General features: G+C 38.1%; 1 protein-coding gene across 1 annotated transcript in view; it reads left to right on the top strand.

The window, feature by feature from the left end:
* Nucleotides 1–207: 207 nt before the first annotated feature.
* The window catches only part of CFH (complement factor H), a 29,881-nt gene continuing 13,568 nt past the window's right edge, over nucleotides 208–16,520 (top strand). Inside the window, exons 1-9 of the mRNA XM_083867190.1 lie at nucleotides 208–614; nucleotides 4,436–4,621; nucleotides 6,486–6,591; nucleotides 7,325–7,401; nucleotides 9,119–9,313; nucleotides 11,497–11,667; nucleotides 13,164–13,349; nucleotides 14,812–15,012; nucleotides 16,262–16,438. Coding sequence (XP_083723316.1) covers nucleotides 554–614; nucleotides 4,436–4,621; nucleotides 6,486–6,591; nucleotides 7,325–7,401; nucleotides 9,119–9,313; nucleotides 11,497–11,667; nucleotides 13,164–13,349; nucleotides 14,812–15,012; nucleotides 16,262–16,438 — 1,360 coding nt within the window. The 5' untranslated portion in view covers nucleotides 208–553. The remainder of the gene's footprint in view (nucleotides 615–4,435; nucleotides 4,622–6,485; nucleotides 6,592–7,324; nucleotides 7,402–9,118; nucleotides 9,314–11,496; nucleotides 11,668–13,163; nucleotides 13,350–14,811; nucleotides 15,013–16,261; nucleotides 16,439–16,520) is intronic.

Raw genomic sequence — 16,520 nt, 5'->3', positions numbered from 1 at the left:
GTAGTTGGTGATCTTCTGTAAGAACCACTGAGTGACCCTAAGTCACCCTGCACTTTTGCTTGCATTTTATTTTGGTTGTTTGCAACATATATTTTGAATTATATGCCTAGAGAGGTTCGTTTTTACACCCAATCAACATGAATTTGTTTTCTAACTAAGCATACACTACACAAGGAATTGCAAAATAATTTATTTGTACAACTTTTGTCATTAAAAGACTTAACCTTATATGATCGTGGAAGGGATAAATATGAAAAAAAAAAATGATGTAAAAACAAGCAGACCACAGGGAAAAAAATGTGTTGACCTAAATTGCAAGGCATTTGTTTATTTATTCATTTAGCAAGGTTTAGAGAGGGGATTTAAAAAAAAAGAAACACTTGTGTGTTGCAAGAGGTTTAGGGGAAGTGACTGCTGAAATCAGAGTATAAATGTTTTGCAAGGTCAGTCCATGGATCAGTTAAGTAAAAAGGAGTGAAAGTAACTCCAAGTAGTAAAAAAAAAAAGTAGGCTACAATACTGGATGTGTTTGCTGAGTTTTTGAATCTCTAGAATGTCGTTCCTGGGCTATGCAGCTCTGCTCTTGTGTTGGATGCATTGTGCTGCACAGAGAGGTAAGACTTAACTCCTGTCTTACAGTGTATGCGAAGAGGGTAACTGAAGCAATATGCAAAGGCATTGTAGGTTTTTTCATGAACTTCTGACATTGACATTTCTTCTGGCAGCATTTAGCACCTTTAGTATTTAGTGTCCTGTCATAGGATTACTTTCACTATTACTATTTCTTTGCATAACTACTGCGGTTATTTATCTGTTGCCCAACTTTTTTAATGATTGATATCACTATAAAGTGGAGCCAGATAAATAATTTTCTATTAATTATGTTTGCTAATTATTCTAATATCTGAAACCGGGAAGCAACTGGTAGATTAAAATAGAAATGCACATTTATGGAATATTTTGTTTCTATCTGGAATAACCTGTGAGGTGATCTGAGGAAGATGAATGATTACTTCATTGACTGAAAAGCTTCTAATATATCTATTGACTGGTTTTAGTCTAGGAAAGGAGATAAATATATACAGGTATGCTTTTTTTCATGTTTAAACAGGTAGCTAGTATTCTATGTATCTTTTCAGAAACCTCTGATGTTGTCTGTTTCTCTGTTCAATGTATTTTTCTTGGTTTGTGTTTATATTATTTAGTGTATCCTTAGTTATTTAATTTTTTTGCTTTATATCTGAGTTTCTTTACAGAGTGTTGTACAGAGGGTGCTGTGTGGTTTTGAGCTGGTATGTTTTTGCTTGGTTCAGAATGGTTTTAATTTTAGTTGAAAATTATGAAGACCATATTAATCAAAAAGATCCAATGGATTTTACTTTGAAAAACTGAAAAATCAGGAAAGTAAATGAGTGTCCTATCTTAATTATATATAAAGAAATACTGCCTCTAAGCAACTAATAGTTTCATTTATTTCAAAGAAGCGCATAAAAGTTCTGGAATTTGAAACTAAAGTTTGCTTGAATTTGCACTTTGTTTCCACAGTGCTTTTTTTAGGTCAGAGAGATTGGAAAGAAATGTGAATGTAGCAAAATTTTATTTATCTAGGACAACTGTTACCATGGGTCGTGCGGGATTCTTGTTTAAGCTTTTTGCTGAAAATCCGTGAGAGTTGTTCTGAGGGCTGGGTTTTGCACAAGGACTGAAAACCACTTGTATCTGGATTTATAACTGTGCTTGTACTTTGTAGAAGCTGCTACCAACATATTGTTGGCAAAAAAGAAGCTTGAGCTATTTCTAACTGAGGTCAAGTCACATGTAAATACTGAATGAGTAATTCCTGCTCTCCTGGTCTGTCAGTAAGGGATTTGAAGGTATCCATTCAGTGCATGCTTTTTAATATAGAAATAAAACCCTCCAGTATTGATGAGTACATATGGTGAGTGCATCATGGAATTAATGGAGTTTTGAAATACAAGCTGCCAGCAGATTTCTTCATCTCAGACCACTGAGGAACTGCATACATACACACACACACACACACACACACACACACACACACACACATATGTGTGCACTCTGACACTTGATGGTAACACATTGTTTAACATCAGGGCAGGAGAGGGGAAGAGTTGAGATAAAGCCCATCAAGACCCAGTACATCTTATTAATGGTGAAGAGACTAAGGAGATTCTCTTTCATTTTGGATGGGAAGCTTAATGTAAACAAGGAAGAGTAAAGGGGCTGCATTCTGCACAACAGATGATACAAATATGATACAATTCAGAGGAAGGAATAAAGAAGCTCTCCCTGTACTCAAAAACCTTATTTTTAAATTACAGATTTTAGTGTGTGCTCACAGCTTGCAAACTGAAAGTGCTAATTCAGATAAGGTCTAATTAAAAATATGTGGAATTAGAAGCATTCTTTTTCTCATCATTACAAAGAACTTTTGGGGTAAACTAACAATTTTTAACACATTTTCAAGTACCAGCTAGAGGATTCCTGTTCATTTTGCTTATTCCTACATTTTACAGAAAATATTGTTAGAATTTGAATCTGTCTTTTCTTGCTAAAAATGTCTCTCCTATGTTTTTTTAGAGTAGCCTAGTACCCTCTAGTGCACAGAAACAATAATTTTTATTCAGATGTAATCATTCATAGGAGGGAGAATACTTATCCATGTAATTGGAAATAATGTGAATGCGTGGGTACATTCTTCCTTTGGCACATCAGCAGTATTGCTGAAGCTTGTCTAATTCTTCTCGCTTCTTAAAACAGCCAAATTAACATTATTAAGGCTCACAATTAACATTATTTTCTTTTTATTTTCAAAATGCCATACAGAACACTTAAAATTATACAGGCTTTTTCTTGCAACAAATCTTTTTTTCCTGTTTTTAAAACAATTTTATAAAATTATTCCTCTAATTTGGTCGGTACTCCCCTGACTGAAATACAAGTTAGTTCTCAAGAGTCTTTGTAAACTCAAGTAAAATTCACTTTCCACACTTTGGGATTTCTAACACAAAATAAGCAGATAAAATACACCTTCTTCCACATCAGCTCCATAATGTGTGGTGTGATCTCTGCAGTGCAGTTCAGTGAGCTTTAACTCCACATCACTCACATGAGGAAAGATCCCAAAGATTTTCCCCACAGTCCTATTTCCAGGCAGCACCTGGGCAGCCCATAGGAAGATTTCAGTGAGAATGCTGCTGCTTTCTCAAACCCGTGGTCTTAGAGCTAAACTGGGGGAGGACATCTGTGCCATGTCTGCTGAGTAATGAATCTACTCACCAAGGGATTTCCTTCCCTGGTGGACATTTATTTTCTATACAGAGATTTCATTCCTTTTCCGAGGCTTTATTTCTCAGGGCTTGTTCTGTTTATTCCTGATGAATGCTCACCTTTCATGTTCAGAGGGAAAACCGAGTTCATTGCATTTGATTAGCTAGGCTGTTCAGACTCTGTTACTCTGGGTGAAGCTTCACTTTCTAAAATGTGTACATTTCAGTCACCCTATCACTGAAAATTAGTCACTGAAATTAGGGCAATTCTTTCTTGACAAAATCATTTGGTCTTTCATTAACAGTTTCCCAACATTTGCTTCTTTCCCATTTAGTCTGACTTTTCTGATTCTCAAGCTGCTGAGGAACTTCTTAATAAAATTAATTCAGATCAATTTGTTGTCGTTCGTATGGACTTGGCTGTACTTTTCATGTGCACTGAAGAAGGCCCAGAAAGGAGCTTTTGGGCAAGGGCTGTATAATATTGAGGTAATAAGAAATACCAGACACTATCATCCACTCCCCAAACTGAGCCAAAATGTTTGGAAGCTAAAGGTCACAGTGAAAACCCCGAATTAATTATATCGTGTAATAAGGAACTTGTAAGTAAGGAACAAGAGAAAGTGAGTTTTGGAATATCAGGTGGTCTGAGCCTGGAGAGAAAATTTAGGCAATGTAAAGGTGAGAGGTTTGGCAGAACTTAATCAAATGACAAGTGAAGTAATGTCAGTGAAGGTAGTGGTGGCTGGAGAAGAAAATAGTTTGAAAGGAAACTCTGGAGTGCACAGAGTTATTCTCATGGCAGTGGAAGGACAGGCCTGGAGCAGCTCCTGCAGATGGAACCAGGTTAGAACCAGGGCACTGATCTCCTCTTAGGCTTTGTAACTAAAATCTGTTTCATGAACCATCACTGTGCTGGGTGGTTCCTTGGCACCCGGCTATTCCTGTGTCCTTCTAAATGTCTTTTCACATTCCTGCCAAATGTGGACCCTTGTCAGTTTCCTATTTTGTGCTGATTCAGTGGAAAACACGTTGGTTTGGTCACAAACAGCCTCAGGATTTCTTGCTTTATTTCCTATTGCAAGATTGTTTTGGCATTTGTAGCATGTACTTCAGTCACAAATGTTTTTATTTAAAATTTTTAGCTTGTGAAGCACCCCCTCCTAGGAGGATGAAAGAAATACCTGCTAGAAGATGGGACAACCCTCCCTATCCACATGGGACTCAAGCAACATACAATTGTCGGCCTGGATATGTGAAAGTTGGAAGAGTTGCCTTACGATGCATTGATGGAGTATGGGAACCGCTGGACCCAAAGATGGAATGCAAAAGTAAGTATTTATGTAAAAATATCTGCAGACATTTGATCTGGCTGACCACATTCCTTCCCAGTCATGTCAATGAGAAATTGTACCTTTGCTTGTAAATTACTTGTTTCTGCGCTCTTTTAAATATCACCCTAAAAAGAATGTGTGCATAAGGGAATTTTAAGTTTCTTTTCTCCAGATCAAAGGATTTATTTTTATTTCTTTACAGAAGATCTTATTCTAGACCAGCCTTATTAATCCAATTTAGATTATTAAAATCAGTTATTAAGTTCTTAGAAGCTTGCTTTCAAAATTTTTTAGTCTAAGCAGGTAAAAGCACAAAACTAGCTTCTGAATGTAAGTCAAGAGACAGTTTATTCAACTAGTTCTGTGAAAGATATAATTTCTTACAAGTGGGAAATTATTTTTCCCTGCCTTTTCTTTTAAGCTGTAATTCACAATTAGGATGAGAGGTGCTATTTATTATCTCTAGCATACTGTGCTGAGAGTTTTCAATTATCTCACACCCTCATACAGAATTCATTACTGAAGAAATTGAAGTTTGTTATCATTAGTCAGTAGATACGTCTTTTCTGTAATAAATGAGCTTTAAACACAAAGGAGTTTTAGAAACAAGGAGTTATGCCTGTGTATCTAACATACAAAAATTTTACTAATACAATATAAATACTTGATCTGAGAATTTAAATTTAAGTTCTGGGTGTTGTTCAAACAGAGATTGATGCACACCATGAGTAAGAATTAATAAGTTACTAATAGCTTTTTTTACATTTTTTACTTAGTCTCTGTCTCAGTGTTTGGATTTCATTGTGTAACTAGTCAGTGAACAGGGGGCTATGCAAAATATGGTGTGGTTTGTAGCATGTTTTAGCAAATACTGCCACCCAGTGAGCAGCTGCTGCCACCGGCAAGGAATGCATGGGAGAGAGGAGGGGATGCTGTGCCACAGGCTGGGGGAACACGGTCCCCTGGCAGGACAGAGACAGAAACATCGATCAGGAGTTTCCATTCTCTCTGAATCCCACTGGAGCAGGTTTAGGGCCTACTCAAACACATCTTACTGGGTAAAAACAGAGGGAGTTGATAGTCTCCAGGAATTAAATTACCTTGCTTGACAAGAATCAGGAAATTATTATTTTATATATTATAAGTTATTCATATATTATAAATTATATAAATATTACCCCTTCTGCTGAGGAGAGGTAATAGGCTTCACCTATGCAGTTTATTTTGCAGTCTATATTATGAGATCAGAAGGGGATAAGAGAGAGGGAGGGTGTGTTCATCTTTGCCACTCTTTTGGGAATCTAAAGCAAAGAGTTAGGGCCAGGCCATAAGGAAAGTCCTGTGAGGAACTTTGAGCAGCAAGCACTAAAGACTAAAATAACTCCTGTAGCTTTAGATCACCCTACTTCACTCAGCACAATCCCCAGCAGATGGAGGAAATTTAATTTCTGATCATGGGTGGATTCTCTAATGGAGGCTTTGGACCAGATTATGTCACAAATTGTATGAAAATTGCCATACATTTGGCATAAAACTGAATATGAGTCCAGCCTCTTTAAAGGAATAAAACATGTTGAATTGGTTTTGGGGGTTTGTTGTAGGTAGGTTGGTTTTGTTTTTTGGTTTTTTTTTTTTTAAATAAGCATACCTCCAGTGTGTTATTATTGAAAACTATGAAAATAGTGATAAAAAGGAGAGGTTATTCAAACTTATGCTGAACATTTCAGAATTTTTGAAAGTCCCCAAAAACCCAAACTCACTACTAATCATGGAAAAATGCTGTCTTTCTCATTTTCACCTTCCTATGTATGGTGTAAGTAAGGCGCTTTTTTTTTTTTTTTTTTTTTTTTTTCCCAACCAGATAAGCCCTGTGGACATCCTGGAGACACTGAGTTTGGTTTCTTTGAACTTACCACTGGAAGTGAATTTGTGTTTGGTGCCAGAGTTGAATACAGATGTAATGATGGGTAATACTCATTTATTTCAATGTATGTGAATTAACATAAGTTGTTAATAATACTGTCAGTTATAGATTTGTTATCTGTAGTACAGCTCACTAATATTTAATGCTTGCTTATGCTTATTAAGCATTACTTAATTGTAATGCTTGCTTGCTTCCTCTTTGAAGGAAGACATTTCTGGCAGACTCACTAACATGTCTTCACTGAATGCTTGAAAAATTCTCTATCCACGTTCTCCAGAGAAAACTGCATTAAGTCAAATACATGGTATTGTGCCTGTGTGTATTTTCCTCTTAAAAGAAAATCAGCTTTGGTACAGTGCTTTAGCCATGCTTTTGCAGTTGTTATGTTACTGGAATCTAGCCTGTGTTCCACAAAGAGAGTTCTAAAATCAATATTCTCTTTAATCCCTTCAATTCCTCACTGTCATTTTAGAGTATTTGTCCTTCCTCTGAGTGCATTTGTTATGTAGCCAAAGCTTGCTGTCTCTGTAATGAAGAAGCTTTCTTCCTTATTCCTTCCTACTCTCTGATTTGATTTTATACTTTCCCATATGCAAATAAAAGAAAACAAGTAGGGAAAATGCAGGTAAAAAAACTACTCAGTGCTGTCACACTTTGGTTATTCTATGCTGGAACACCTGAAGCTGTCTTCCTTTGCTTCAAAAACAGCAGCACAGTTGTTTCTCTCACATAATGAAACTCTATTTTAGAGGGTTTTTTACTTTTTATTTGGTAAGATACCAGATGCTCAGCCAAAGGAATTACCGTGAGTGTCAGGCAGATGGATGGAGCAATGACATCCCTCACTGTGAAGGTAAATGGAGTTTGACATTTAATTCTCTATCAGATTGTCTTTTTATCTGTCTGATACTATCTAAAATAATCTGTGACTGCTTTACAAGTATTGAATCACCTATGTTTGAATTCAAGTTAGGGAGGAGTGAAGCTCTTAGAGTGACTGCTCGGCTCTTTTAGTCCAATGAGCTTCTGTTAAAAACACTTCACACAGTCGAGTCCTGTCACTTCTAGACTGGCTTAAAGCTGTGGCTCACCTAAAAGCCCTGATAGGGTAGCTGTCTGCAAGACATGGTTTCCAATGACATTTGGGATGATGAGTTTCAAACCAGTGTGAAGGCACTGTGTGTGTTTTTAGCTACTTTTCTCCTCCATCCTTGTGAACATGCTAAACAGTTAGACTTTGTTAAGGTCTCCCTATTAGCATACTGTGGAAGACATTCAGTAAGCAAGAGTTGAGAGCAAGGGGGACACAGACATAAAGACTTAATGGACTGGATTGCTCAGATGATGGTTCTAGAAACCTTTTCACCAGTTTCAGACCTGAATGATCATGAAAATAAGGTTCCTGTTCAGAGAGATAATTTTTAACTGCTTTGTTTTAACATGTGTGGACAGCAGTGACATTTTTCTTTGGGGTTAAGCATCTGATATCAGGAAAAGATCTCTAAGAACAAATGAAAGTAGATATCTTGACTAGAGCTTGTTGTCTGTGATTTGATATTTCCTTGCATTTAGATAGTTTGCATTTAGTTTACTGGATTTTGAGGACCTTCACACTTTGGTATTGAGGTCTATCTGCACCATATAGAGCAAGGGTTTCCAACATTTTTGTCATGTCTCAACAAGATACTTCAGTTTCAAATCCTCCTAAGTTATTTCTGTCATGTTTGAGTTTTCACTGAAATATGATTGCCTGTGAAAGAAAGAATTTGTAGAATGTCCTAAATGTGAAGAACCCAAGAGACAGAATATGAGCTCATGGAAAAGGCAGGTGACTTTTAAGATGGCAAATGTCAGAGAGAAGTATCTTTGGTAGACAAAACAGAAGCCACTTGTACCTGCTCTGTGATATCCATATGAGCATCAAAGAATGAGCTTTGATAGTCATTTCCTCCCTTAATAAGACATATCTGATGACATAAGTTAATTTTTTTTTCTGCAGGTACAAAATTGGGAAGTACAAGAGCTCTAATTAATGTCTACCACTGTATTTACTTTAGTAATACAATTGCTTTGACATCCTTAATTAGAATTTTAGTTAATAACTGAACTGTTGTAGGCAGTGTGTAATGCAGCACTGTTCCAGATGTCCATCCAAAGCAAACTCAGTTTGGAACAACTCTAAACAAAGTCAATTGATTTGGGCAAATTTTATTGGTGTCAGTCAAGGCTCATCTAACCATCCATAGAATGTGGGATCCTAGGGTAATTTAGATTGGGTGAGGTCATGTAATTCACTGGGTGCTCTGTCTTTAGCCTTAAAGGGCAGAGAAGAGGATGATGAGAGAGGGTCTAAAAGCTTCTTTGTATGTTACTCTGTCTTTTTGCTTAGGGCTTTATGTTACACTTTCTGCAAATGCTATCTGAATACATAGCTAGCATGTATATTTTTTACATGTGTAAGGAAATTACAGTGATTTTTCTGTATTTTAACTTTTTTGTGTGTCAGCTTATTTTACAGGCTAGACCTCAAAATTACCTTTTTTCCCCTTTCCTTCTTTTGTTTTTTCCAGTGATAAAGTGTTTACCTGTACAAGAACCTGAAAATGGAAAGATAATTATGACTGGTGCATTTGAGCTAGGCCAAGAATATTCCTTTGGCCAGGTTGTAAATTTTCAATGTAATGCAAAACACAAGCTTGTTGGAGCTGAAGAAATCGTTTGCTCTGCTAATGGAAAATGGAGCAATGATGTGCCTGAGTGTAAAGGTAAAAAGGACACTATTTACTGTATGTCACTAAGAAGCTTTGTTCTCACAGACTCCTAAATCGTGCTTGCCATATGGGAAGCCACAAAGTTTTCACTTTATTTCACAGCAATTGAATGTTGTTTGTCTGTGAGCAATCTCCACCACATTTATGAAAAAATAGGATAAGATAGAGAAATATAATAGTTAGTATTGGATACTAATATAATGATAATAGACCATCTGTTTGTTCCACATTTTTCCTACAAGCTGTATGTTTTGCCAGGCTGCAGTCAGACTCTTTGATATGTCTGCACAAGAGTCAACCACTTCAGTGTTGATTTAACAAAAATAATCAGAAACAACTTTGAATCTCTGTGAACCAAGCTTAGTAAACAAGGAGGATTTAATTCTTAGGGTATATATAATAATAATAATGAAGTAGTTAGATTTTTCTTTCCTCACACTAATGTGTTTGGAAAATATGGAAGGTTCCTGTTTAGTTTTTACAGAACCCCAGAATCAGTGAGGTGGTGTGGGACTTCTGAAGGTCCTTCAAAGCTGGGCCAAGTTGCTCAAGAATGTCCAGTCAGCTTTGATACCTCCAAGGATGGAGATCCACAGCTTTTCTGGGTGACCCATTGCAGTGGTTGAACTCTCATTAGTTAAACCTTTGAAGTGGCATTTCCTGTATTTCAACTCATGCCCATTGCTTCTCACTGTGTGGCTGGTGAGGAAGGTCCATCCTCTTTACTTCTGCCTGCCCCACTGGAGCCAGGAATTTACACATGTAAAAAGGCCTGTCCTTCCTCCCCCAAGCCTTCTTTACTCCAGACTCTTTTAAACCTCTCTCTGTCTGTCAGTTTTTCAAAGTCCTGAATTATCTTCCTGTCCCTTACTGGATCTTCTCCAGTATGTCCCTGTCTTTTCTCTACTAGGAGTTCCAATCTGGAGAGATGTAGAGGGGCAGGATCACCTCTTTTGGTCTACTGGCAGCACTTTTCCCAGTGGAATCCAGGGTGTTTTCTTTGCTGCAAAGGACAATTGCTGGCCTCTGTACAACTTGTCCATCAGGACCACCAACTTATTTTCTGCAAAATTGCTTTTCAGACAGTCAATCCCACACTGCCCTGCCTGCAGCTGCTACTGGTGGATGGGATTATTCCTCCCAGTTTCTGAACAAAGAATGGATGAGATTGAGTTGTCAGGGTATGGGAAGGAATTCCAGGAAGACAATAGTAACAAACACCTAAATATTCAGAACATCAAGTTTCTTGGATTATTTCTTTGTTATTTGATCATGAAGTATGTGTTTAGAAGAGCAGAATATGCATGTCAGGATGGCAAACACATTTATGTTTTGTTCACAATTCCAGGGCTGCACTTTGCTGCTTTGAAACCCTCATTTATTATAGTTTGTACAGCATGAAGTGGAATTAAACATTTATGCTTGTAACATTTGCAGAATATAGTGAATTTCATTAAACAGTGGCAGTTTCCATGAGCTATATTTCATTCTAAACATAAATTCAGTAAAAAAATCCAAGAGAACTCTTTGGTGTCCTGTTCTGTGACCTAGGAAGCAAAATATTGAATATCTTCTGGTTTTATGAATGCATTTTTAGGAAACTGCAAGATCTTGGTGGTTTTATTTGGTTTGGCAAGGAACTGGGAACAGTGATGTTCTTTTATAGATATTAAGCATTCTAAGTGTCAATTTTTTCAGATACTTTAATTATTTTCTCCTTTTGATGTTATAATTTAACTCATAACCTACTGGCTCTGAGAGCACACTCGTTGGAAATTACAAAGAGATTATCTGAAAACTATAAAATTCTAAAACTTCACCTAACCTAGTGTCTTATTTTGGAATGTCTTCTGCCTTATCTCTTGATTGTGAATCCATTAAAGTTCAAAGCAAAGCCCTGAAATCTGTCTTATGAACCAATTTGCAATTGAAGCTGTGCTACACCACATTTTCCACCTGGAACCCAGAATTGAGTAAGTGCTCAAATAAGTTCCAAAGAGCTTCCAAACGCAAAAGTTTTTCTGAATTCGGATTAACCACCGCCCCCCCCCCCCCCCCCCCCTCCAAAAAACCCAACACAAACCAAAACAAAAAACTGCTATTTTTTATTGTCATAGACATTTATTCTTAGCAAATACAAATTAAAATACCTGGATTTTTGTCTGTTTGAATTTCAGAAATTATCTGTGACATCCCAAAAATTCCGCATGGATATGTTCGTACTAAAAAGAAGACTTACAAGGAAAATGAACTAATGCAGTTTTTCTGTGAAGAAGGATACAAATATAGTAACAGAGCAGATACCATGTGTACTGAATCAGGATGGAATCCACTTCCTTCTTGCACTGGTCAGTCTTGCCTAAAGTGCTTTTGCACTTTAGTTGGGTTTGGAAGTAATTCTTGAGATTAATAAGTTCAGTCATAACAGAATAAATCCATCCATGAAGACTGGAAGGATTAAGTGCTGAGAGGACCAAAGCTGGATAAGAGTTTCCATGAAGAGCAGTAGCAAAACCAGAATCTTGTGAATCTCTACAAATCAATATATTTACAATGCTAAAGCTCCCTATTGCTTTTAAACTCTCAAATACCTTCTAAGCAGTTCGTGTGACAAATCCATAATTCCTGAGGCTAGTCCTGTTTGATATCAGCCGTCTGGGTTATGGATTTTACTTTAATTTCATTCAACTACAGCACTTGAAGGCTGTATTTAAATCTCCAAATATGCATGGCAAATCCCAACTGAAACAGTTTGATGAAATTTTGGGGAATTTATCAGTGCCTTGAATTTCCTTCAAGAAGTTGCCAAAAACCTTGAAACTGGGAAAAAAATGTTGGCAACAGGGCAACATTTTAGGATTTTATGCACCACCCACTTTCCTGGGACTTCTTCCAGAAAGACTCCTTTAGAAATTAAGACTTGTTGTCAGTCTTAGGGCCCACTCAGTTTTTGACCTTTCTGAATCAAGATTAGTAATGATACTAATTAACATGCATTGCTTTCAGTTTCACAACATACTGCTTTTGAGTAGTGCCAAGCAAAACTTTTTTTCTAGACAGTGATATGCTGGGCTCTGGTACTTGGGGTATGCTCTGATAGTGGTTCTGAATCCTACTGGGCTTAGCACTGGACCTAGAGGATTCAGCAGGGCATGCATGAAAACTGATTCACCCACCCTCACTCTGCAGCAGCACCAACCTGGAGTTACCTTACAGTCATCCCCTCCGAGCCCTCAGGGCATTGGTGATGTTTTCTGAACTGGAAGAAGACACAAAAAAGCCCCAAAAGACAGGCTCTGGTTTATAAATACGTTTGCCTGATTTCTCTGGGCATAAAGGTATCTTGAGTTTTTTAGAATAAGATTCTTGACCTTTTTCAGTTGTTGAAATACTTCCAGTGTCAGTGAAGGACACTAATCTTAATCACACTTTGAATGATCAGTTCCTAGTCAAGTATAATTATTTCTGCATTTAGGACCTACCAGTGAAACTGCTCTCCTTTGGGACAGTGTCCATAAACGAGCCCAGCAAAACCCAGCTGCAGAATTATCTACGGGAAAAAATTAGTCAGGTTCAGCTTGATGGCTTCCAGTTCTTTCTCCAACCATTCTCTTTGCGATTAAGTTATAATCTTCTAATTAACATAACATCAGTAAGAGCTGTCACTCTTCTCTTACAGAACCATACATTTCTAAGAGTGAGGAAGAAATGTAACCTTTTCTTTGCTCTAAGAAACATCTCTTTAACAATTTTATGCAGTTATGGCCAATATACTATGAAAACAAGAACTTAAGCAATAAATTTAAACATATTCTTCTTTTTTTTTCCCCCTGTTTTTATTTAGAAATTGTATGCTCTCCTCCAGTAATTTCCTCTGGGAACTTTAGCCCTCAAAAAGACAAGTACACAGTGGGTCATACAATCACAGTAAAGTGTGATGATGGGTTTCATTTTAAAGTGACGACTGGCAGAAACACTGAAACAGCTGAATGCACCAAGAATGGCTGGGTGCCTGAGCCAGCCTGCGTCCGTAAGTAGCTCTCATGAATGAAGGTACAATGTAGAATTGTTGGAAGTGTCTCAAAGAAAAGAAGTTAAGATCAGAACTTGAGGAACCTTAGATATGGAATAGGTGCTTATTTTTTTCTTTGTACTGTGAAGCTTAATTTGATGGTTTAGAAAAATCACTTATAAAAACGATCTAGTATAATCCAGATTTAATTGTATTAACACATGTATTACCTCTTACTGTATTTGCAAATCTGTTAAAATGTGCTATAGTCAGCTCACTGTCAGGAAGGTTTGTGCTCCACCTGAGGAATAGCATCCCAGTCAGGATTAGAGGACATGGGGAGTTTAAAGTAGCCAAACAACAGATAAGTGATTGGAAGATACCTTGTAGTATTTCCTTGTAGTATCACAGCTCTAGATTTTTACTTGGCATTGTAATTTGGTGGTGTGGACAGTCACAGGATTTTATCTGTTTTATAACTTGTCGGGTAACAAAGCAAGGTATTCTTGATGGTGGACGAGTTCTTTCTCGGGTTAAACTTCCCATAACTGCAATGATAGTTTTGCCCAGCAGGCACAGTATAAAAAACTAAATATATAAATTAGCAGGTAGTTTCATAATTTAACACTCTTTGATTTTTGCTCACTGAAAAACCCTTAAAATGTGAGAGAAACCCTGATGAAATCAGTCTTGTAAAGGAACCTTTGGATAAGATGATTTGACCTATTTCTGAAACGTGCTCTTTTAGTATCTGAGATAAGGTTTACTCTATATCAGTTGGGCTCTAAAATTCAGGTGTCATTCTGAGCCCACTTCACTCATTACTGAATGGTCTATTCAGTGGGTGATCTGCTCTGCCATGGCATGTAGGCTCTGGGTCAGAACATTTTGGGAGGAACCTGGGTAAAGTTGAATGGAAGCTTCTGAGATTCTTCTCCTTTTATCTTGGACTGGGCCCTGGAAAGGGTCAGTTCATCTGTGGAAACAAGAAAAGAAAATTAAAATGCTGCAGCTTTAAAATAAAAATGAGATGAGTCAGAAAGAGATTTTGGTGCAGGATCCTAAAAGTTGTAAATGGAGGTGGCAGGAGTCATCTCAATTTTAAGAGTTCACAGTTCAGTTTCTATATCTGAGCCAGATGACTGGGATCCCTTTATGGTCAGAATAAGAAATTTAATCAAGACCCTCTACAGTATCATCTCACTGTACAATGAATACAAACCTTTGGTCTAAAAAATCCCCCTCAGGAGCCTGCTGAGAATGTTGGCTGGATTTCTGTTGGTTACAAATGGAATTGAGGGAAGTAACACAGCTCTAGGCACTGACAGAGACCCCAGGAGCAGATTGTGATTGTTCCTGCACTCCTGGTTCTGTCCATTTCTGAAAACACTCAGATGATGAAGCTGAATCTGAATTAATTGTGTCCTGAGCTTTTTGTCATGCATGTGTTGATATTGCTGCTCTTACATTCTCTTTCAAGGGAAACCGTGTGACTACCCAGCTATAGAAAATGGCAGGTTAAGTCGGTCAGAGGAGTACAACAGAGAATATAACTTTCCAAAACTATTTGGACAGAGTGTATATTACGCTTGCCTCGATGGCTATTTAACCCCTACTGGACGTCCATGGGTTCTAATCACCTGTACTGAAAGGGGCTGGTTTCCAGAGCCAAAATGCCTGAGTAAGTACATTTCCACTATATACTCCATTCTGGTTTAATTATCAAAGGTCTGTGCAGCAGAACTTGTTCTGATGGGAAGCAAGACAATACAGTTTCTGAAAGTCAGACTGCTTTACCTAACCCCTGGAACTGCACCCAGGCTGTCTCTTCCCATCTGCAGAGCACAACCTGTCAGCTGGCAGCACTCTGAAATTATGCTATTGGATTTTGAAGATTGTTTACTCCTGAAAATATTTATTAGAGTAAGAAATACATAGTAAACCTTCCTCTTCTCTGCCTTCTGGGTAACATGCAGGCATATGCTTTCATCTGCTCCAGAGCTGCACTACAGTTTCTGCTCTATGGAAATAGATTCTCCCTTCTGTGGCTTGGGCACTTTGGCACTTAAGTCTTCATCCTCTCTGAGAAGCATTGCTTGGTCCCTTAGGAAACCTTTTAGAGCTGAAAAGGTGTCACACTTCTGTACTAAGCTGAAATTGATCATGGTCGTAGCAAGAGAACCAGATACACTGACTCAGATTAAAACTTAATTAGACTTAAAATTAATCTAAAGCAGCAAGATGAGGCCTCCTCTCACACATCCTCAGTCATGGCAAAGGTCCTACCTACTGGTAGGGCACAAAAGTGGATGACAAAAGGTTGCTCTTTTCCTTGCTGCCCTCAGTGCAGTGGTGCTCCCTGCAGGAAATGAGTGGAGCCCTGCCTGGAGGAAAGGAGCAGGCACTCAGATAACACAATAGAACATTCCTTCAGCCATCTGCCTGATGTCTGGGCTCTTGGGGACAGGAGGCCTTTGAGCCAGCGTGTTAAGCTGTTGCTAAAATCTCTAGAGCTGGTTTGAGAGGCTGCTCCACTTCCCCAGAGATGATAGAATCTCCTGGAGGCAAAGGCTGGGCTTCACTCTGTGCATACCTCAACATTCTAGAGACATGCCAGACCAAACTGATGTGAGAAGCACTGAAGTGAGCCAAGCTGGCTTGTGAACAATCAATCAGAGATTTGTGGTTACTGGGCCACCTCGTATCACCTGATGTAGTGACTTTCCCCTCTGTTCCTGTGGTCCATTAATCACCAGGCTCTGAAACAAAGCACTTTCACTCAGGTTTGCACACGAGTGCCCTTTTGCCATACAAGGCTACAGAAAGGTGCTTGGAGGCCTGTTTGGTAGTAATGCTTCCTAAGGAGTCATTTCCCTCACTTCTTGCTGAAAATTTTTCTCTGGTTAAATGTACTTTCCTTCCTTCTTTAGAAAAATGTTTCTTCCGTGGGCTGGAAAATGGTTATTTCCTACATTACTACTGGGAGGATTTTTACAAGGAAGGTGAAACAGTCAGATATGTCTGCCACAGTGACTACCAAGCTCAGCATGAAGAAGTCACGTGCACAGGGAATGGCTGGGCACCTCCTCCAAGATGTACCCGTAAAAGTGAGTGTGTTGGTATTTTGCTGAGGGTTCTATCTGAACCGTTTATTCATTTTCAGAAATTCCTGCCAGAAAACTCTCTTTC

The sequence above is a fragment of the Zosterops lateralis genome (genome assembly GCF_965231275.1).
Source record: "Zosterops lateralis genome assembly, chromosome: 9".
NCBI lineage: Eukaryota > Metazoa > Chordata > Aves > Passeriformes > Zosteropidae > Zosterops > Zosterops lateralis.
This window is presented reverse-complemented; position numbering and strand designations above follow the sequence as displayed.